The sequence below is a fragment of the Uranotaenia lowii genome, chromosome 3 (assembly GCF_029784155.1).
Source record: "Uranotaenia lowii strain MFRU-FL chromosome 3, ASM2978415v1, whole genome shotgun sequence".
Lineage (NCBI taxonomy): Eukaryota > Metazoa > Arthropoda > Insecta > Diptera > Culicidae > Uranotaenia > Uranotaenia lowii.
In genome coordinates, this window is record NC_073693.1 from 124,728,966 (window position 1) to 124,753,503 (window position 24,538).

The 24,538-nt window shown below is 35.2% G+C and overlaps 1 protein-coding gene across 1 annotated transcript in view; it reads left to right on the forward strand.

Moving 5' to 3' along the window:
• LOC129751305 (zinc finger CCCH domain-containing protein 13) overlaps positions 1-24,538 on the forward strand; it is a 315,903-nt gene that overhangs the window by 278,985 nt on the left and 12,380 nt on the right. The window contains exons 3-4 of the mRNA XM_055746726.1: positions 4,721-4,880; positions 14,465-14,526. Of these exons, the coding sequence (XP_055602701.1) occupies positions 4,721-4,880; positions 14,465-14,526 (222 nt within the window). The remainder of the gene's footprint in view (positions 1-4,720; positions 4,881-14,464; positions 14,527-24,538) is intronic.

Genomic DNA, 24,538 nt, shown 5'->3' on the forward strand with positions numbered 1-24,538 from the left:
AAACTACAAAATTTTTTTAAAGAATAATACTATTAGAAAATAACGCTACAAATGAACAAAAAGTAAACAAAACAAAGACTGGTTGATGATCGACTGTTTTAATGGTTCAATTTTTCTTTCAAAAGCTATATCACTTTGGTTTTGAACATGGAATGATTGGTTATATTTTTAATTTCAGTTGGTAAGGTGTTGTATTTAGTAGGTCCAATAAACGAAATTCTTTTTTGCCCTAATGATGTTGTTGATCGGCTTCGTTGCAAGAAATCTGACTGGCGAGTGTTATGAGTTCGCAACCCCGTAGTAAAATGGAGGTTTTGAATATTTTCAATTGAGTGTAGATTATCATAGACATATATAACAGTTTGCAAATCACAGAGTTCAGATATTGGAAGAACGTTATGCGTTCTTAAAGAGTATAGCTGAAGGGTAAGGAATAACAAAGGGAGCTTTAAGATGTTTTTCAAGCATCTATTCTGGAGCGTTTGAAGTTTCTGTAAGTGGGACAAAGAGGCTCTTCCCCATATCATAATAAGGTAGTTCAAATGAGAGTGAATAAACGCAAAATAAAATTTAAAGAGAACATGTTGTGGAACAAAATTTCTCAGTTTCCAAAGAACACCGCAAAGAGGAGTATTTTTTTTCCAGGTGTTCAATTTGACGATTCCATGAAAGAGTTTCATCTAAGTAAATTCCTAAGTATTTGAAACAACTAAATCTCTCAATCGTATTACCATTCATAGTTGGGTCATTAGTACGAGGCAGTTTTTTATGTGAAGAACGAAACAACATGTATTTGGATTTTGTATAATTAAGTGAAAGTAGGTTTGAATTGAAATATTTTGAAAGCAGTTTTAGGTCGTCTTCTATGTGCTGAATTATAATATCAGGTGAAGCTTCTGAATAAAAAATTGCTGTATCATCGGCAAATAAACGTGCTGTGCCTTTAAGTTGAAGGTTACATAAATCATTTACATATAAGAGGAAAAGTAATGGCCCGATATTACTCCCTTGTGGTACACCGATATCAATATTTCTTAATTCGCTTCTTGTATTTTCAATAGCCACAAACTGCTTGCGATCTTCTAAGTAGCTACGAAGGATATTATTTGCTGTTCCTCTTATACCGTATTTATGCAATTTGGACAATAATATGTCATGATTTAGAGTGTCGAAAGCTTTTTTGAGATCCAAAAACAATGCCCCAACAATATTTTTTGACTCTATTTTACATATGATAGAGTCCACTAATTCTGAGATGGCAATTTGAGTGCTCGAGCCTGATCTAAATCCATATTGCAGCTTATAGAGTATATTGTTCTGATTTAACTTAACACAGAACATCACAAAAATTTGCACTCGTAGACATTACATGACCAGGTAACTTCAGTGAAAATTTCATTAAATACCACTCATGCATTCAAAAGTTATTCACAAAACAAAGTGTTGCCTTTTTTTCGAATACACTCCTTATGACAAATACAAAAAACTTTTAATATGGACGACCCCTTTTGTCGGCTCCTTATACAAAATTTGATATCTTAAATCGATTGCCCATACCTTAAAACCCCCGAAGATTTTCATTCTAATTTAATGTTCGATTACGTTAATACCGCAAAAACAATGCACTTTGAACATAAGGCATGAACTAATTTTAATAATTCACAAGCTCAAAAACAAAAATTAAATTCATACATGGTTTTGATACATTTTTATGTAAAATTTTAACATTTGAACGGTTAGCATGCATTGAGAGCAAAACTTGAGCTCTCTCGCATACTTTCAAAATTTACGAATAAGGTATTGAATATCGTCCAATTTGTATAATTCTTATCGCTTAAGCCAGAAGTATCAGAAATACTACGCTTAAGAAAAGCAAATTCTAGAATTTTACAAAAGTTGAATGTACAAGAATACAACTATTTCTGACATCATACAAAAAAGTCTTTAAGTATTTGTAAAAGATTATTCCAATCATTTATAAACATTATTAAAGACTGCGAAACTATTTGACAGAAATATCAAAGATTCAATTTACTGAATGTTTTCGTCGAAAATTCTCGCATTTTGCAGAATTGGGGAAAATGACAAAAAGCAAACTCCTATATTTTTTTTTCTTGAGAATATGAATCTTTATCTTGAAAGTCTGTGTAATGCTTTTTAATTTTGCAAAAAAGGCACACATTTTACGAATTACAAATACGAATTTTTACCTATTTTCTAAAGCTATCGTGGACATGTGATATAGCTCCGTTTGCAAGTCAGTTGCTGCCTGAGCCGGTGTCCGTGAGTTCAAACCCAAGAGTAAACATCGATCACAGTTGTCTTGGATAAGTTTTTCAATGACTTTCCGCCGACTGCAACGTTGATATAAGTTACGAATGCCTTAAAGGTGGTATAACGACTAAAATGGAAACAAACAAAAATTTGTAAAAAAGTTTCTCGGCAATTCAGTATTGAAAAAAAAAAACATAAAACGATGTTTATTTTGTAAATACGACGTTTCGGAATGTTTGATTTGCCTCTATCAAGGAAAAAACTAATCTCGAAATTTAGAGCTAATAGAAATAAAACTTATTGCAAACTTGGAATCCGCGCCTCTAGAATGATTGAAAATAAGCAATTAAATTCTTGGCACCTCGTAAAAATGTCTTTTTTGTTGCTTTACTGGTGTTATGCTGATTTAATTAAACCCTGTCTCAAGGCGGGCTTGAATTTAAGAGGGTTAATATGAATTTGAAAAGAATAACGAATGAAATTATTAATTCAATTCTGTTGACCTTATACAAACCTGTTGGATTTTTGTAGTTTTTTTTTCATTTTTTTCAATTTTGTCATTTTTGTCATTTTTGTCATTATTGTCATTATTGTCATTTTTGTCATTTTTGTCATTTTTGTCATTTTTGTCATTTTTGTCATTTTTGTCATTTTTGTCATTTTTGTCATTTTTGTCATTTTTGTCATTTTTGCCATTTTTGTCATTTTTGTCATTTTTGTCATTTTTGTCATTTTTGTCATTTTTGTCATTTTTGTCATTTTTGTCATTTTTGTCATTTTTGTCATTTTTGTCATTTTTGTCATTTTTGTCATTTTTGTCATTTTTGTCATTTTTGTCATTTTTGTCATTTTTGTCATTTTTGTCATTTTTGTCATTTTTGTCATTTTTGTCATTTTTGTCATTTTTGTCATTTTTGTCATTTTTGTCATTTTTGTCATTTTTGTCATTTTTGTCATTTTTGTCATTTTTGTCATTTTTGTCATTTTTGTCATTTTTGTCATTTTTGTCATTTTTGTCATTTTTGTCATTTTTGTCATTTTTGTCATTTTTGTCATTTTTGTCATTTTTGTCATTTTTGTCATTTTTGTCATTTTTGTCATTTTTGTCATTTTTGTCATTTTTGTCATTTTTGTCATTTTTGTCAATTTTGTCATTTTTGTCAATTTTGTCAATTTTGTCAATTTTGTCAATTTTGTCAATTTTGTCAATTTTGTCAATTTTGTCAATTTTGTCAATTTTGTCAATTTTGTCAATTTTGTCAGTTTTGTCAATTTTGTCAATTTTGTCAATTTTGACAATTTAGTCAATTTTGTCAATTTTGTCAATTTTGTCAATTTTGTCAATTTTGTCAATTTTGTCAATTTTGTCAGTTTTTTGATATTTTCAATTTTGTCATTTTTTTCAATTTTGTCATTTTTGTTTATGATAATATTTTTGTCATTTTAATCCATTTCAATATTTTTGACATTTTTGTCATTTTTATCCATTCATATATTCTTTTAAATGCGAAAAAATCAACCTTTTTATGGCATTCATGAAAATCCTAGCATGAAAATTTGAAAATTTTCTTTAGATTCGTAGGCAGCAAACTCATGTGTCTGGATACACTGGTTAAGCTTTTTTAATATCACTGTTTTCACCCATGTACAAAGGATAAAACGTTCAACCACTTTGAATGAGTTTACAGGACTAGTCAGTGTCCGAGGGATGAATGAATCGGTTTTATCTTTGTCCGTCCAGCCAGCCAGCTAGCTCATCGGGATGTTGTTAAATGGATCCTACATAAATCATGCTGGAATTTAGGGGGATTACCGGAACATAATGTTTTATGCATCATCGTTCCATTCCAAAACTGTTGAAGCATGACACACACGATACGCTTTGTTGAACTCTTAACTGCTGGTTCTTGCCGACTTGAAACTTTGATTGAAATCCTTTTGGAATTTTATTGTTGGAGAAATGATTTTTACCAATCGTTTAAAGGTGCAGTTTGTAAACATTATCATTTCATCATGAATGTTTGCAATAGATAATTTAAAAATATATTTCAAGTTAACACATTGTTCTCAATCTAAAATTAACGATTAAGTCCTCAAGATTACCACCTTAATGGGAATGCTTCCATCCATATAATCCACTCATCGTTTCTGGCTTGGTTAGTGCCTTCTTCCGGGCAACGAAGGCATATATGTACCTACTCGTAAATGCCTTTTACAATAACCGCTGAATTATCTCTCCACACCTTGTTGGAGCCATGAATGCACAATTTATGCATGAGATGATGATATGCAGAACAGGATCAACAGGTGTTGGAACACCTTCACCGAACTGTCTTGATTGTGGGAGGTGTAAGGCAAAATTTTTGCCCCTTGATTCCGCCCACTTCCGTTTTTTTTTTCAAACTAACCAAATTAATAAATTATGTTTTTTTTTCTATCATTACAGAACATCCTGGAAAAATTCAACCCTGGCGCACGACAATTGATTAGCGCGGGAAAAGCATACCTTAAGGCGCTCCATGGAGCATCCGCAGCCTCAAATCTGTTCAATGAAGCCCTGGCCAAGATCGCTGTCAACGCTCAGCAGGGAGGAACCATCGACATCGGTAAGTAATAAGACACCCGTGCGTATTAAAAGTAAAGGTCAAGTCATGGAATAGTTTGTGTCAAAGTAACGTCATTTTGTGCCAGGAGCTACTACTAAGTTTACTTCAAGTGAGCCTGAAAGCGCACTTAATTATAAAAGCGGTGCACCACAATATTGACTCTTAAAATTAACCTTGTAGAAAGCTTCGTGCGCGCGCTGATTTGTAGCTGAACATGCTCGATCAGGCCAGACTCAACAGCTTTCGAGGAAGGGTTCTTGATCCTGTTTAATGGACCTCCTCTCATTGAAACCAGTTTTTAAATTGATGCACCTTGAAGCGTCGTCGCCGCGGTGCGATCAAGGTTCTGTTTGAACTGGAAGGAGCACGGTTGCACATTTGCACAATATTGCATGCCTGTTGAAATAAATAAATAACCCTAAGTGGTATAATCGGAATATTATTGAAGCTTATTGGACTGAACCCAGCACGAAGGATAATTTAAAAACAATTTTCCAATGTTTATTACTATAACCGCAATAAACCGAAGTAAACCTCAAGTAGCTTTCAAGTTTTACGGCTTTGAAATATTTAATTTTTACATTCTAAGTTAATCAAAATCGTTTGAGCTCAGTTCATTTTGAAATTCTTTGTATATAAAAATGAATTTCTGCCTGTCTGTCTATCTGTCTGTTCTCTTTACACTCGCAAACTACAGAACCAATTTGCGTTAAAATTGAAAGGTGGGATTTCATTGGAGGCCGGGGAAGGTTCCTATTATGGAAGGTTTTTGTTCTTTCTATGATGATTACGCCTAATATAATTTTTATTCCTCAAATTTAACAACAGGACTTTTTTTTTAATTTCAGATCCCGAGCGGTCAAATGACGGAAAACACCTTTTTCTAAAACTCTCTTGTTTCTCGACCGGTTTCTAGTTTCTAGGAACGCATAAGAACTGATTAACAGCTTTCTCTCGAATCATGATTTTCCAGAAAAAAATTCTTGAACTTCAAATAACTTTGAAAAAAATTATTGTAGGTAAATATTGTCTGAAAATCATATTTCAGTCACATCAGCTTTCCAGAACTATAGATTTTGTAAAAATGGGTTGAGAAACAAGAAAGTTTTAGCGAAAAAGGTGTTTACCGTCATTTGACCGCTCGAAGTATGAATAAGTACCGTTAACTGGGGGAACATTGATCACTTTTTTTTAATTCATTTTCGAATATTTTGGAAGGGGTTGCTTTTTTGTAATACTTTTAAGTTTTTAAATACTTACTGAGGTAAGGAGTATAAAGCATGATCATTAATAGCAGAATATTCAAACGAATTTAGTAGCTATAACTAAATGTTTGTCTCAATAACAGATTTCATGTTTCGGGTTAACTTTGATCACTATCTCAACTTGTTCAAAATTATTGGTTCGATTCCAATTAGCACTGAAGGCTTAAACATCAATAACAGTTATTTTGTATTTGGACTCAATTGAATTATTCAAAATTTTCTTTCAAAATCAAACAAACTCAAAAGATGGACAAAGTAGCTGCATACATTTAGGGGCAAAAATTATAAACATTTCTCAATAATTTTTGGCTTCAAAATCAAATGACCCTCATGCAATTCCCTAGGTCTTCTCACTGTTCCTATGTTTTTTTTAACGAAACTTAACCATTTGATAGGGTTTTTCAGCCATTTGTTCTATACACGCTTTCTCATAGAAAATGTTCGTATTTTTAAATATACAAAAATTATCATAAAATGACCAAAAGATAACTCTAAAACTCTACCTCTACAAAGGAAAAAAGAAAAATTTGCATATAAAACAACCCATTTGATTCTAAATGCTATCATTTTATCAGGAGTGGTATTTGTTTGTGAGTCTTCGAAAAAAAAAACAGATGTTATAAAACCTTAAAACTAGATTAAAGTGATATAAAAATGTCCAACTACAAACTAAATAAAGCCTATTTGAAACTCAATTAAAAGTGGAAGAAATTATGTTGTTTTATGATCGTTAGAGATCTAATAGCTATTTAAGGGGGGGGGGGTAGGGTCTAACACTTTCAAAAAATCGATTTTTTTATTTTTTTTTTCTTATTGTAAAACATTTCAAGAATGTTGTGTCAAATTTTTAAGTCAATTGAAGCAAAACTGTAGAAATTATAGGCCTTTATCTCCTCCTATCTAATACTGCAAGAAAGCAAGAGCAGAAACTTCAAACGCGTTTTTCTCGAAAGCACGTTTTTAAAGTCCGTGGACATCGTCATTTGAAAACTACTTATCCGATTCTTTTCAAATTTGGAACATATTTTCTACATATAAAATACCAGACCCCAACGTTTTTCTTTTTTGGTTTTTTACTTTGGGGAGATTTTACAGGTGAAAAATGGCGATTTTTTTCGTGAAAAATCGTAGTTTTTACTTCAAACAGCCACAAAAATTTCATTAAAAAAATTTTAAGTTAAATAAAAACGTTGGGGTCCAGAAAAACATCTATTAAAAATATTTTGCTCGGATTTTTTGATTTCAGATGATTCTGTGCTGAGATACAGTGTCCACCGCAAATGCTGTTTTCTAAAAGTGTTCTTCGAAAGTGCTCTGTCACCGGCTCATTTTTCAATATTTTTCTACGAAAAAATTACTAAATGTTCTTTTAACAATGCTTTGTATAATGCAAAAAATTTGAATACATTTGTTTGAACGATAGCTCTAGAAAAAAAATCGAGAAAATGGTGTTTTTTTATATACCCCCCCCTTAAATTTTTAGTAGGTACCTAATTGCTAAAAGAAAAATTTATTTATTTAGCTGTGTTATCTCTACCCAATTCAAAATTTGCACCAGCGTTCAAGTGATTCGAAAATTATACCTTTAAAATTTCTCATATCCACATACAACTTTTATTTCTATGATAAATTCAGGAAAATTGACAGGATGTTCGTGACCTCACTTGAAAACTTGCTTATGCCCTTAAAAAAAATGATATAAATTTGCCCCTTTAATTTAGATTTGTTATCCTTCTGTTTTTTGAATTGTAAGCTTTGAATTTTAAACCTGGTTCAATAATTTTGAACTAAAAAGTTTAAAAAAAATATGGTCAAATCATTAAAAAGAAATTGTTGTTACTGTTTCTCCATGTTCGATATAAGTTGTGTATAATCTTTTTTTACGTATGACTGAGCTTTGATAAATTATCTAACAAACTTCATATATTGATGATGAATAGCTGTTAATTTGAAATTTTCAGAGTCCAACAAAAAAAACATTACACAAGATAAAAAAACTTTATTGGCTCAAGTGTAACTAACTTGAGTTTAACTAAAACAACTTGTCTGTTATCTAGTATAGAAAAAGTGTTGATACGTATTGGGATATTGGGTGTTTGTGCGAGAATAAAAATCTGACTTTCTGTGATTTTACCCAAAATCCTGTGATCAATTTCTGTGATGAAAATAGCATAAATTTATTTGAAAGTCATGAAAAGTTGAGTTTTTTTTTATTACATTTTACTTGAGAAAAATCAATAAACATTACCAATCTTATCATGTTTTCCCCACACAAAGTTAAAAATCTAAAAAATCTGTTGACAAAGTATTATAATTTAAAAAAAAGGTTCAAATTTTAAAAAATCTGTGAAATCTGTAAAAATTTCCAAAACTCCGTGTTCTGGACACAGAATCTGTGATGAAAATTTGCATAAAATTCTGTGAAATTATAGATTTTTCTGTGTTTTCGGTAACCTTGGGTATATTATGGCAACAGAATGAATAAATGTTTTCTAAACTATTAGTTTTCAAATATTTTAGTCACAGTTGAGTAGTTTTTTCAAAATCGTTTGATTCGAAAATAAGCTATTGCTTCAAGCGAAATCTTAAAATTAAGTGGGCATTGTACCTAGTAACCAACCATAAAACAACTTTAGAAGCTAAGCGAAAGCAATTTTGTGGGTAAATGTTTTCAAAACATCGTAACATTTTCTTTAAACATATTTTCATCACTTCATTTATTCAAGTTATTAAGATTTTCATACATTTTCAATTATTTATTATAACTGGCATCCCTGATTAAGTCGTGTCCGGAATAAACGCTATCACGAGTTTCAAGAATTTCTCGAATTAGTGCCTCCATTTTGTCTTATGGTTAAGTATAAATTTATGGTTTATGTTTTATGGTAAAGTATAAATTTTTGGAAAAGCCTAATAAGAGATAAGTACCGTAAACTGGGGGAACTTTGATCACTTTTTTCATTCATTTTAGAATATTTTGAAAGGGGTTGCTTTTTCGTAATACCTAAAAGCTTTAAAACCCTTGCTGAGGTCAGGAGTTTTAAACATGGTCATGGATTGCAGTGAATTCAAACGACATTGGTTATTATAATTAAATGTTTGTTACAAAACCAGATTTCGAGTTTCGGGGTGACTTTGATCACTATGATTTTTACGTATCTCAACATCTCCAAATTTATTGTTTTGATGCCATTAAGCACAGAAGGCTCAAAACATCGATAACAGTAATTTTTTGTTTGGACTCAATTGAATTTTTCAACGTTTTCTTTCAAAAACAAATATACTCGAAAGATGGACAATGTTGCTGCATACTTTTAGGGGCAAAAATTATAAACATTTCTCAATATTTTTTGGCCTCGAAATCAAACAAAATTTTACCTTCATGCAATTCCCTAAATCCTCGTACTGTTCCCACGTTCTTTTTTCCTTCAAACTTTACCATTATATAGGGCTTTAAGCCATTTTTCGTATACAGGCTTTTTCATGGAAAATGACCGTTTTTTTTAATCCAAAAATTATCATCAAATGACCATAAAAATAACACTTAAACTCAACCTAAACCAAGGAAAATAGTTGAACTTTCACATTGAACAACCCATTTGCTCCTAAATGCTTAAATTTGATCAGGAGAGATGTTTGTTTGTGAGCCTTCGAAAAACCGGATATTTTTAGATTTTAAAAGTATATTTTTAGTAATATAAAAAACCTCCTAATAAAAACCAAATTTAGCTTATTTGTAACTCAATTTACAGGCTTTCAAACAGAGTAAACTGTTTTCAGATATTTTAACTTTATACTTAGTTAATGATGATTATCTGCAAAAATTTCATGTTGATCAAAGTTACCCCGCTGATCAAAGTTCCCCCAGTTTACGGTACTCATGCAAATGAAAGCAAATTTCACAAGGTTACGAGACGTGTTTCTCCGATGTTTTAGACTTATCCCTGCTTCCTTGAGGGGATCAGAAGAGGAAAAGGGTCTATCTTACAATGTGATGCATCACTCGAGAAAATTTTACCGAGTACTAATCGAGTACGTGAAATATTTTTTAATGTTTCGGGACACCTTCCTCTCTCCAATGGAAAAATGGGAAGGAGTAGGGAGGCTTTAACATAATATTTTTTGATAATTCTCAAACACTTATAATTTAAATTAAATAGCAGAGAGTATTTAAGTGGAATTGTTTTTTGTATGATGGTTTAAGGCCTCTTCCTCTTTCACTTGAGTAAAAAGAAGGGGGAAAGGGAGCTTGCATAATTTTTTTTTTCATACCTCGATTGTTAATCGAGCAGATGGTTACAAATGAGGGATAATATTTAGATACTAGCAATTTAGTTCCCTGTATTTTTTGCAGCTTATCAAATAAATTTAATTTATTTTAAGCGTTTTTTTCCTCCAGTGGCGGAATATTAGAGGGGTAGTTGGGTTCTGTACAATTCTAGGCCGAATTTCAGAAACAAAATTGAAAGAAAAATTATGTCGAGCTATGTTTCTATTTTTTAACGAGGGATTCCATACAGTGTGGAGAGACGGGAATGGGGGAGGGGCTCCTATACAAGTTTTATCGCAGAGATTTAAAAACTTTTCAAACAAAAAAAAACATATTTAAGATCCCACTGTTTTTAGCAGAGTAGCGAGAAGAAGAAGGGTATATATAACATATGACAAAAAATGATTCGTGAACCCTCCCCGTTTTACAGGGGAGAGAGGTAGATTAAAACCAGTTCTTAACATTAGATTAAAAATATGATTGAAATTCAACTTATTCTATGTGACAGAGTTCATTGTAAAAATTTCGACAAATAATACCCACACATTTCCACACATTGATTAACTGGTTTAATCGCCGCGATGAATTGTTTGTTGTTTTCATCGACTTTTTTCGGCGAGGAATGAAACAAAATTACTTGCCAGTTGGTCCAAACGTTTCGAGCTACTTTTGGCTGATCGCTCCTCTTCAGTGGACCTTAAATAGAATATATTTTCAATGCAACTTCCATTTTATTAGATTGTATAACTTACTTTATCTAGCGATCGTGTTACTACTGTTTGTTTCTGTTGTTTGTTTTTGATGTTATGTTTACATTTATCTGTCAGTGTTCTGATCTTGGGTAAAATGGAGTTGTAGGCTGATTTAAAATTGATTGAGTCTTTCTGTTTGTTTGTTTCTGTCTGTAACAACAACAAACCATTTTCACACATTTTATTGACTTTTAGAAGGTGTAGCAAAGCACAGCAAGTCAGCAAGTACTTAAAAAAATATCGAAATGGCAAGTAACTGAAAAGCAGGGAATTTTTTAATAATGAAAAGCTAAAGGTTAACAATTGTACCGTATAGTTAAATTCTTTATCGGTTATAAATAAAGAAAAAAAAATTTCGAAAACTTCAGCCAAGGAAAAATCAACAAACGATTTTAATTTCTTCATCCGACGTTTCGTCATTTATTTTGTCTTTTTCAAGGTGTCTATAAACATGACAAAATAAAATAATTTGTTTGAAAAAGGTGCAACAATATTTGGTGTATTTTCTAAAATTTCTTGTTGTTCATTTATATACTCCTTGGAAAAGACATAACGAATGCCGAAACGTTGGTTTTTTTTATGTGATCGTTGGGTTTTTTAATTGATCTATGGGGTCTCTCATTCCTTGAAACTTCGGATGAAGAAATTAATTTTTTTTCTTGACTAAAATCGCCTGAAATCAAATTATTCATTTCCTAACCAGTCGATAAATTTATACTATTGAAAAAAAAATTAAAAACAATTCTGAACCTTATTCAATACCAAATTTCTATTTTATCTTACAAAAAATTGGATTGATGTGTTCAAAATGACAAATTTGTGACCCTTCTTAACAGATTCTTACACGGCTTATTGTGGTAGAACCACAGAAAACAGACGTACAAGCTAGCTCACGAAACTTGTGTAAAAATTCTAACGCCCTTATTGAACTTTTTTTTTGTTTTTTAGCTGGGACACCAGATGTCTCCAAACACACAAAAGAGAATTGTCAAAACAAACTGAGAAAAAAATAACAAAATTTAAGTCAGTTTTGAACGGGACGTATGAGCTACTTGACATGTTTCAAGAAAATCGCTGTTGGAGTTTCGAAGCACATTCGTTATGTTGCATTAAAAATGTATCCTTAAAATTTATCCGCTATTATCTTCAAACGTTCAAGAAGTACAAAATTTTGAACAATGGGATGCAAATGTGATACGTAAATAAAACCCGAATCAGACTGCTGGGTGAAAATGATCGTCAAGAATGTTCTTATTTGATTAGACATATCCAATGCTTTCTCTGACTTCGATAACCGTTCAAGAAGTGCTAAAGCTTAATCCAAAAGTTTTCAGTTGATTTGACTGCCGCAGTAGTACTAAAATAAAAAGTGAAATTTCGTCAAGTTAAAATTGACTCTAATTTCATTTATCAAGCAATAAATTGAAGCCGTTCGTTTAACTGAGATATTGGTCAGTTCATATACGATTACGCCGATTCGAAAACTGAGCGCATTAAAAGTTGATTTGTATCTTTTGTACGGCGCAACAGATGGCACTGTTCCCAGGTAATTTTTGACGTATTTTTCTGGTGATAACTTTTTACACACTTTTCTGATGATTTTTTGTTTGAGCTTGTACGTCTGTTCTCTGTGGTAGAACATATTAAATACATATATCAATAAAAATTACTCGTTTTTTTTTGCTTTGGTGAACTGCAAGCTAAACTGCGCAAGAAAAAAAAACAATAAGATAAGTCTAAATTAAGAGCCAATCACTTTAACGAGCATTTCATCTTCCAGTCACATAAAATATGAAATGAATTAGGTTTTGATAAAAATTCACCCTTAAATCCGTTATGAATCCAGAGAGGGATATAATTGATTCAACCTTCTACTGCATGGACAATGAAACCGTGAATTTTTGCCAATGGAAATAACTTCATTGACCTCTTATTAAGCAATCATTAAAAAAAATAGATAATTTCTAAATGAATTCTTGATGCATTAAAAATGATTTCAATCTTTTACAGTACGTACTAAATTCAGCTAAAAATGTGAAAAAACATCGAAGACATACTTATATGGGCTTTTTAGCAGTAGAGGGTTAAAGGCAGAATTGGCTGTTAAAGAATACACCAATTCAGCTGATTTAATTTCAAAGCATGTTGACCATTATTTTAGCTTAATCCACGTACGATTAAATAGCCACAAAAACCCTTCATCGGAATTGGATTTTCCGAAAAGGACAAACTTTACCCTCCCGACCGAAAAAACCACCATAACTCATGCACAAATAATTTCACCCACGCGCACATGAAAACGTTCGATTGAAATTGTCCATTGAAACGGGAGAGTTGAAAATTCAGACAGAAAAAAAACTCCTTTACACACCTCACAGTCGATGAAAAATCGGCTGGGCAAAGTGCGGTTTTCCCCATCAATGGACCAAATAACTTTTCCATCACTCACCATTTGATGACTGCATTTCAGCGTTTTGGCTGAATGTTTTACAAAAACAAGCAATAACAAGATGAAATCTGGGAATGGGAACTGTTGAAGTCTATTTTGCAAACCGAAAATTGACTGGCAACCGAAATGGAAAATCGTTTCCACTCCGCGGGATAAGTGCGAGCTATTAACATTTTTGGCTTTTTGATTTATGAAATTCGGGGCAGAAGGAAAGTCCTGGGTTGGGTTCTGGTTTCTGGTGATAAAATAAATAACGACAGCTTTTGGGGAGTTTTATTTATGGGCTCCCTATTGAAAGCTTGATGGGTTTGGAAACAAACAAAACACGGAGGGGATTTTTATTGAGTAAATTTTGCAATCATTGCGATTCAGAAAAATAAGGTGTCCATAAATTCAAGTAAGTGTGGAACATAAATTGCACCAAATGTCAGTGCTAGCAACGTTTTGACTTGTTTTGATTTAACTCACAGGATTATTTATAACTTTATTGCTCAATTTCACTTTCCGGTGTGTTTGTTGAAAATAGTTTAAATACTTAGATTTAGATTTTTTTGAATTAAAAAAGAATCATTCTTAAACTTGAACAATTTATGATTGGATTTGAAAGTTGTTTACCTTTACTTTCAATTTCCCTCAAACGAGAAAATGTGGTAAAACAGGTAAAACAACGAGCGCAATTTTGACCAAACCACCTGGCTGGACCACAAACTACAATCATAACCTCACTCTAAGTAGATTTAATTCATATTCAGCAGCATCCAACTATCTATGCCCAGAAACCCTTTACAATTGATAGCCTTTCTCTTAGCTACATTCGCTCTCATTTTGCCCTTTTCTGTATCACGCAGGTTCCGCCCTAATGAACATCGTTGGAGTCTACAAAGAGATCCAGGACCAGCACATGAACATCGTAAGTACAGATTTTGCTATGATTCTCTTGCTTTTATTATTTATGTTCCTTCGAAACCGAAACCCGACACTTTATGTTATGAACGAAGCCTTAACTAAACCACGTGCTGCGAAGAAAAATCGATTAATTTTATTTTGAAGTTACTGGAAAAAAGCTACATATTTATAAATATTTACGTTATCAAAATAAACTTACTAATTTCTGCATAAAATTTTATAAAATCTATACGTGCAGCTTTCAAATAAGATTTTTTGTTTCATTTTAATAAAATAAGTACAACTGTTTTAATACTCAAACAGTGCATCTAACTGTAAATGGTGGCTCTAATCGAAGTCCGGGTTGTTTTCCCGAAGTCAAGATTAGCGCCTCAAGATTAGGGTTTTTCTCGTGAATGTCTGTGAAATTGCTACCCGAACTGTGTTACTCAATCCTTCGATATGCAATTAGCCTAAGGCAGCGCAGTTCAATTGCAAAGCACGGCACAGGATGGGGTTTGTTTGTTTTTCTGTCTCAGTTGCACTCTCTAAAGGCAAATAAGATTAATATTCAAACAGGTTGGTAATATGTCTCAAATGGGCTACCGATCTAAATGGGCACGAAGATATGTTCAATGCACTCCTTGGTGTGATTAGAGAGGGTGCCAATTCGTTGATTCCGCCTACACTTGTTTACATAACTCTTAAATTGGCCGTGTCGTTTTCGTTAAGCGAATTGAAATCAGTTTTTCTATAATGGTGCTTAATCGTATGGCGCACGGACCCTGCCGAATAAACGCACTACAATCAATCATGTAGTTTTTCTTTCAGTAGTGCTTTTCAAATCCATTTTATATTTTGATACTTTTCGCTGGGATAATCAAGGTTTTCTTCCTAAGCAGAGTTGGTGGTGTTCTTGTTGCTGTTCTAAACCGTTTTAAATTCTCCCCTGTCAATGATCTCTCCAAAACCGAACTGAACAGCATCGAGCATCTGGAGGTGGCTGTTGAGACGAACCAGCGGAAGATCTATGTTGGCGTTGTTTATCTTAGTCCAGAAAATGCACAGTGGAATAATTTAGCCCCAAATTCCCAATTCAAAGCCGCAAATTTAAGGTCTGGATATAATACTGTAGAAAAAAGCAGGTTTTAGTGATGGAATAGAATTCTCATGTGTTTGCTATCTCAGTACGGTCCTTACATATGTAGCTACACTAGCGATTGTTAATTCCACCAGCATTCGTCAATACGCGAATTGCCAACCGTGGGTTTGAACACCTCCCCTCAATTCTCATATGGAGAATGTTGAAGAGCATCGTCGATGGCGAGCTTCCCGCAACACCAACAACTTCTTCCGGCCATCGGAAATCAGCAGATACATGCTAACCGCAGCGAGCTGGATATCGGGAGATGAACTCTTTTAGAGAGCTTCATCTTCTTTCATTCTTGACAGAAGTCGTTGTCTTGTCGTTGGCAGGAGCCGTTATCTAGCTGGCAACTGACCGTAACCCAAACAATCTTCTTCAAAGTGCCTGAATGCCCTTCCAGCACTTGAATGCGAGCTTACGCATGTTGACTTCAGCGTAGCACAACTTCACAAGAGTAACCCTCTTGTCGATCAGTTTCGTCCAAGCTCCGCTTCTCGTCTGTGCTGACCAATCTCGGCTTCGGAAAGAACTCACGCTACTATCCGTAGCGTAGCTCGAGACGGCATCGAAGGTAACCCTCACGGAACCCTTTTTGAGCTTGAGCTTGAGCTTAGATAAACCGTACATTCCAGTAGTTGCTTCTCCGTGATTGACAAGAACCATCAAAATTGTACACAGATCCAAATAAATGGGGCTTGGGATTAGCTTACCATTTTCTGTGTACACGTTTCGAAGGTTCCTTATCTTATATGGCCAATAACGGCACCGGCCACGTCCTTACGGTTCATCGGGGAAAGGGAAGGATTGTTAGTTCGACTTCCGTTGCTACTAGAGACCGAATACACCTCTAAATCTCCACGGTCGTCACAGGAAGGGTGGTTTGTTAGTGGGGAAGGTAAATTAGATCTGGATTCCCTTTGGGAAGGGATGTGATCAAAGCAAAGTTAAATATTTAATGTTCGTCGCGTCGCACACTATCGAGTTCATCGCGTTTTTATTTAGAGCAAATACGTCCTAATGTGGCATTGTCATACACATACAATGTACTGAGTGTAGTGAATTTGCCTAAATATTTAAACTTTGAATTAAAGAGTTTTCTTCCGATTATTGAAAATACAACTTTTCGTGTCAACAAACGTCTTAAATCTGATCTTTTATTTTCAAAGCCTCCTATGTCTATCAAGAACATTTTCCTCATGCTATCTATCTTCTATTTCATTTTCACTCCTTTTTTTCATTAGCTATCAGTTTCAGTAAACACCGTTATTATTTTTTTTTTGCCATCTCTTTTCCACATAAACTGTACTCATTTCTAACGGTACATGTTAGTTACGTTCAAACTGTACCTGTAATTCATTTTATTTTCGCATCTCAATTCAAACTTCGCTCACTGTCTTCCTCGATTTCTTTCTTTCATTTTCTATTCATTGATTTTTCTAAATACCTTTCCAACTTACATATTTTCCCACTGCATTTTTTATGTCATTTACTAGTGTTCTCTACACTGAGCACCGGTGCAACTCACCGAGTTTTACCGCGCGTTAATGACAAGGAGAGAAAACGTCCTAACGTGGCATTGTCATACACGTGCAATGCACAATTTTATCGCGCGCGTAAAATGAGAAGAGCAAAACGTCCTAACGTGGCATTGTCATACACGTATGGCACCGGAGCAACTCACCGAAGATTATCGCGCGCTTAAAACTAGAAGAGCAAAAACGTCCTAACGTGGCATTGTCATACACGTATCACGCACTTGGTGCCGGTGCAACTCACCGAAGTTTTTCACGCGTTGAAAACGAGAAGAGCAAGAACGACCTAACGGGAAAAAACGTTCTAACGCATTATGCAAACAGGGTGAGAAAGAGGAAAAGAAAGGAAAGAAAAAACGCATCCGAGCGCGCCTCGCTTGCCTGATGTACACTTTTCCCAGGCAACTGAACGGAGGAGGAAATCACCATTGCTGCTCTCTGGCTCCAGCAGCATTATTACACTTTATTTATCAACACCGACGACTGAACGAACCTAATCACGTCAATTTTCACCACGCTAACACACACACACACACACACACACACACACACACACACACACACACACACACACACACACACACACACACACACACACACACACACACACACACACACACACACACACACACACACACACACACACACACACACACACACACACACACACACACAACACACACACACACACACACACACACACACACACACACACACACACACACACACACACACACACACACACACACACACACACACACACACACACACACACACACACACACACACACACACACACACACACACACACACACACACACACACACACACTCTGTGGGTGACGGCTCTGTGGGTGACGAACTCCTCTGCCCTGGGCGCTGATACATTTTCACGCAAGTCCTGAGAATACCCCTTTCTTCCAAGCCCGACGTATCTGGGCTCATAACCTGTTGAAAAACACAGGTTTCAGTTGTGAAATAGAGTTTTCATTAATTTTTTTCTAGGATTTACAACTTGTTTGCTCATTCATCCCGTGAGTTCCCACTATGTTTTTCTTGGAATTTTAAACCAATCGGTTTTTCAATTCCACAAGTTCTCACTTATTTGCTATCGCAGTAAAGTCCTTACATAGCTACACTAGCGATTGGTAATTCCACCAGCGATCGTTAATACGTGACGCGGTTTTCAACAAATTCTTATATTACGTGAAATGTTCTCTGAGATTCAAATCTGCCATTGGGTTTTATCAAAACTATCTCAGTGAAGGATTATTTGACCTTAATGTAATTATCTCACTAGTACCGATGTGAAATGGCCTTTTTGTGCATACTGTGTTATAGCCAAATCTCGCGTTAACATACTCAAAATCCATTTCAAAGTCGACCGTAAGTGTAGGAATAGCCTCAGAAAATGCAAATTGATAAAAATGTCTAAAAACAGCTACATTCGAGTAGCCGTCAAAAATGTTGTGTTTTATAAATCTAAAGATGCCAAAATATCAAAAATTGCGTCTATTTTCCAATTCACTTTTCAAAAAAAAAATTTACTGTTACAGGAACGGCTTTGGCGGTTGATTCATTAAAAAACACAGTTTTAACACCTCTTTTTGACATTTTTGTTGCCATGATCTTAAAAAAATTTAAAAGAAAATTTTCCATATGTGCAACATATTGCTTCTAACTTCAGCTTTTTCAAGTACAGTGAAAACCCGATTTTATCACCCCCATGATGAATTTTAGAGTGATAAATCGGGGAGAGTGATAAAATCGGGAGATTTTGAAAAAATGATTTTAATCCGCCATAATCTAATAAAATACTGCAAAAAACGTAAACAGTGTAGATGTTTTGTAGTAGATATTCCCTTTTTGACATATTACTAGTTATAGGTCTATTTTACATCAAAACATCATACAATATCGGTTTTAAGCATCTTTAAACTCCTTGTTTCGACCGGTGTTATCAGAAAAATTAAATAATCTTTAATGGTTCAAATCCTAATGATCTAATTATTTCTTCTGGTTATAATTTACTGAAGATAAGATTCAAAACTTCCGTTCAAATCAAAATAAAAAAAATAAAAAAATTAATGTGCCGGTCACATATTCGCAAATTTTCAGCCGAAATGTCTATTCCTCCTAAAGCTGTGTTGTTACTGGATAATTGCTCAGCACATCATATGAATGATGAACTAAAAAGCGATGATGGTTTGATAACTGTTTTTTATGCCTCCAAATGTGACTGCAGTGATTAAACCCATGGACCAGAATGTAATTCGGCACTGGAAACTAAAATATCGTCAAAAACTTTTTTACATGTCATGGCTCGCGAAATCGATATCGGTTAAAGCTTGAAGAGCATGACGTTAAGGGATTTATGTTTCTGGATGCACGATGCTTGGAGTGAAATAAAGCGTACAGTAATGCAGTAGTAATGGAAGAAAATTGTGGGAAAATTTCAAGAAACAAAATTAATGTTGAAGCTGTACGTATGTTGGACAACATAGTTGATTGGGCTGATGCTTCAGATCTCTCTATAGATGATGTCATCTTCTTGCAACTTATCAGAGAGATTGCTTTGAAGAAAGCTCAAACAAATAAAACACAGCTTTAAGATTACTTGAATATGTTCTTTTATACCATTATATATAGTTATATAAAAATGGAGGCGTTTTCTTTGTAACAACATCACGGTCGAATGGTCGATCGGAATGAAGTGAAATTTGGTATCCGAGGGTTTTTTGGGTCAGAGATGGTTTGTATAATAGTTTCAAGAATCTCACTTTTTATGAAAGAGGGGTCCCCATACAAAGTTATCTCTTCTTCACATCTTATATATAAAAATGGAGGCGGTTTCTTTGTAACAACATCACGTATGAATGGTCGGTCGGAATGAAGTGAAATTTGGTATCCGAGGGTTTTTTGGGTCAGAGATGGTTTGTATAATAGTTTCAAGAATCACACTTTTTAAGGAAGGTTGTCCAATACAAATTCAACTTTGTTTGTTACGATGTCCATAAGAATCGATTCGCGAGCACGATGAAGTTAAGGACGTGTAGATGAAGTTAAACATTTATTACGATTTAAACATTAGAAGGTAAAACGAAGTTTACCGGGTCAGCTAGTTTAGTTATAATTGTATTTAACAACTTTAACTAACAAAAAACCTGTTTAAAACTTGACTTTTTTGTATAAAAATCTTGATACGTCCCTGATCAATCATCTTCACTTTCAATATCGATGTAATCATTCATCAGTTTTGTCCCTTCAGAATGATTTCAACCTTAAGATGTTCAACGGAAATGAAAAAAGGCGATATTTAGTATTTTTGCGTTGAATAAAAAATGATGACAAAATCGGGTGAAAAAATGAGACATAATCGGGGGTAGACAAAATCGGGGGCAGACAAAATCGGTGTGTGACAAAATCGGGTTTTCACTGTACTAAATGAATTTTTCTTCGAGCACTTAGTAACTGACTTACAGTCTTTCTCCCGTAGCATGTTTTTTGGATTTTTTTTTCTAAGACTTTGAATAACTTTAAAATCAATTATTTTAGCTGAATATCTTCTTAGGACTATATTTGAGTGAGGTTACAAGCTTTTCAAAACTATAAATTTTGTAAAAATCGATCGATAAACAAGAGAGTTTTTGCGGAAAAGGTTTTAAGGGGTCATTTGACCCCCGGCGGTATAAATAGGTTTTCTATATACGTTTTTCGAAATCTACAAACGTTGGAAAAAAATATTTTAAAAAATGAATATGTGCATTTTGAAAATAAAAATAGAAAAATTTGCGAAAAAACATTAAAATATGAATTATAGTCATTTGAAGTTCGAAAAATGTTATTTGACCCCCTCCGGTACAAATAGTGTTAAATGTCTTCAGTCAAATTTGACTGCAGGTTTTAAAGTTTGAGATAAGTATTACTTAAGATCCCTAAGCCTGCGGCTTCAGTTTTTGTTGGGTTTTAGGTCCAAATTATCCCATTGTGTGATACTAGCGATCCTTTTATTTTGAATTGTCATCTTAACTCAGCGGGTGCGTTAAAGGATTGTGTACGTGCCAACGAACTGAACATCCTGTTTGATTATTATAATCAGCCTCTACTAAGTTGTATAATTTTTTTTTGCTAAATTTGCTTATCCAGACCCGCGATCTCATTATTTACCCTTCCGGCTTCTTGGACGGGATGGATCTTCTGGGTAACCGGCATATTAATCTTCATAGGCATCATTCCGTCTAAAAGCGCAACTGACACATGTTCATAAATTTTTTATAATGCTGATTTCACACAAATATCCCATATAATGTTATACACCGACAGGTCGTTCATCGAGAATACCACTGACATATACGTCTATAAATCAGGCTGTGGACTTCTTCCATCGACTTTTACGTAAAACCACTTTGGTCTTACGCTCATTCACGTACTCTAAACGCTTAAAAGAGCCGCTGCTAAAACTGACCTCAGCTGTACCACCTGATGGAATTCCGCTCAATATTTTGATAAGTTATATTGAGGCTATGTTGAAGCAATTGTCAGTTATCTTCAACTTGTCTACTCGCACCGGTAAATTTCCAAGTTCTAAGAAGAAGTCCTTCATGTTTCCAGTTCAGAAGAGAAACAATTAGCACGACATAACGACTTACAGGGAAATCACTTCTCTCTGTGCTAGTTCTAAAGTGCTGGAAATTCTGGTGTCACAGAGACTTTATAATGTCGCTAAGTTGTGCGTTTGTGTTGATCAACACGGATTTTAACCGAGACGTTCGACGAACACGAACCTATTGGAGTTCATCTCATCCGCTGCATTAGCACTACGGAAAAAAGTGGTCAGGTCGACACAGTGTATACTATACGCCTCTATGCGAAAGTCCCTGCTGCTAAGGTGGAAGGCTGGCGGGTCTAAAATATGTCAGTCGAAAACGGTAGCCTGTGGGGCACCAGGACGCACCTCACAGTAATAAAGTCCTTGCTGAGCTAAAGCCTCCTATCCCTAGGTACTCGTGGGACTTAACATTAACATAAAGGAGGAGAAGGTAGAATATCACAAAAGAAAGTCGTTGCTAAGAGAGGACTTCTTGGGTTTCCTCTTCTGAAGCTAGGAAAGGATATTGGTAGAGAGGTTGCCAAGTAAGCGGGGAGAAGCCCCGTCGAAGATGGTTCCACTGAAAACCTCAGTAGCTCCCAGCAAGAGGTGCATCAATTGGCATAAAAAATGAGGCCTTTTGGAGGCAGCCGACATGGTCGACAAGATGCAGGAGTTTGTGTGCCAATAAACTCCCAACCAAAAGGAGTACCAACAACGTGCATACAGACCTGGGTGTCGAGAGTGCTGGTGCTTCTGCAGAGTGCCGTCAAAGAACGAACGGAGCTGGTGAGGAAAGTCGAGACTGCCGAGAAGGACCTGAAGGAAACAAAATTGATTGCTTCTCAAGGAGCTTCGAAGGAGTCCAAGCCTAGAAGAACCGCGAAAAGAGATTGCGACTTCTCCGACGTAAACGATTCCTCCAAAAAGAAGAGGTACGAACTACGAAGATACCGACGTAGAAAGCAGTACTGAAGGCTGGCTTATGGTTCCTAGTAGGAAGGAGAACGTGTAACAACCCCCAAAACCCAAACCTCAACGAGTGTTGTCAAGGGTTGATGTTCTTATCGTGGAAGCGAAAGAAGGCGAACTGCTCTTCAATGAACTTGTTGAAAGCACCCTTGGCGATGAAGCGGCTATCCGAGCAATATCGTAGGTCGCATCTATTGCATGCAAGGGTTTAAATGAGTTTACCGCTGCAGAGGAGCTCAAGGAAGCACTCTCCAGCATACCTGGCATGAGCAACAAATCAGTAGCTACAAAACTAAGAAAAGCGTACGGTGGAATGCAGATTGCGACGATTCGTTTCTCACCAATAGCGGCCAACACGCTGCTCACGGTAGAGAGTGTTAGAGTTGGGTGGTCAGTGAGGCACTTTAGAACCAGGCCCAAGATACCGAAACAGATGCAACGCTGCTTTATTTGATGGGACTTTCGTCACCAAACCCAAAGCTGCAAGGGACCGACCGGTCACGATGTTGCCGAAGATGTGGTGATGAAGGACACTTCGCTAGAGATTGCAAAAATCAACTGAAATGCATGCTGTGTAAGCAGCCGGATGACAACGCCCATGAAACTGGTTGCTTGGACTGCCTGGAATACCAGCAGGCAAAGGCAAGCTAGTAAAACTGAATGTACAGCTTCTACCTGTCTAGAGCAAAAGATAGGCGAAAAGAAATACGATGTAGTGCTACTGTCGGAACAATATAGAATTCCGTCTGAAAATGGTAACTGCAGATAGGAGATAGTTACAGATTCTAGTGACGGATTTGTGATTGCCAAAGTTAACGGCATCTTTTTCTGCAGCTGCTACGCTCTACCAAGATGGACGATCGGGGAGTTCAACACAATGTTGTAAGAACTTGCAAACGAATTGATAGGGAAGGCGTCTGAAGTGATATGAGGAGACTTTCACGCTTAGGCGGTTAACTGGGATAGCAGGTACAACAACCCTAGGGGCTACGCTATAACGTAGGAGACCGAAATCCTGTGGTTGCCAGTCCATGAGCGAAAATGGAAGACGAAGTTTTAAATAAGCAGGAAGCATCGCAGGCCCATAATGTTGAACAGCTGACAGAAATGATGATAGCGGTGTGCGACATGACCATGCCCAGAAGGAATACACACTAGTGGTGGTGACGACTGGTGGATCTTCAGAAACTACTGAGCTTCATACTAGCTGCCTAAAAGCCAGACGATGAGCTCAACGGGCGAGAAACGAAGCCAATAGAGAAACGAGAGGTGCTGTTTATCGAGCAGGGTGGCACTCAAGTGAGCTATTTGAACAAGCAACGAGAATTGTTACAGAGCTTTATGTCAGAGCGTAGATGATAACCTATGGGGCCAAGCCTATAGAGTTGCACTGGCGAGATTCGGTGGCCCGAGATCGCCGACCGAAAAGTGTCCGGGAAAATTGAAAGTAATCGCTGTACATCTTTTTTCGTAGCCCACGAAATCGAGGCAGTTACGTCTATAATGTCCTTATCATAATGGAATCAAATCATTGAAAAAGATGTTTTCATCAAAACTCAAAACATTTTTATGAAATTCTAATTTTTAAAGATAAAGCTGTAGGCACAATCCTCGATTTTCAACTATTTTAGAAATATTCATATTATCAGATATGTACTTAAATCCCAAGCATTTGCATTAATTTAAAATAATCCACTCTTGTATTTGAATTCATACAAATCAAACTTTCTCCCCTAATTCTCCAAGAAAATAAATGTAATTTTTGTTGGAAAACATCCATTTTCCGGGACACAAGGATT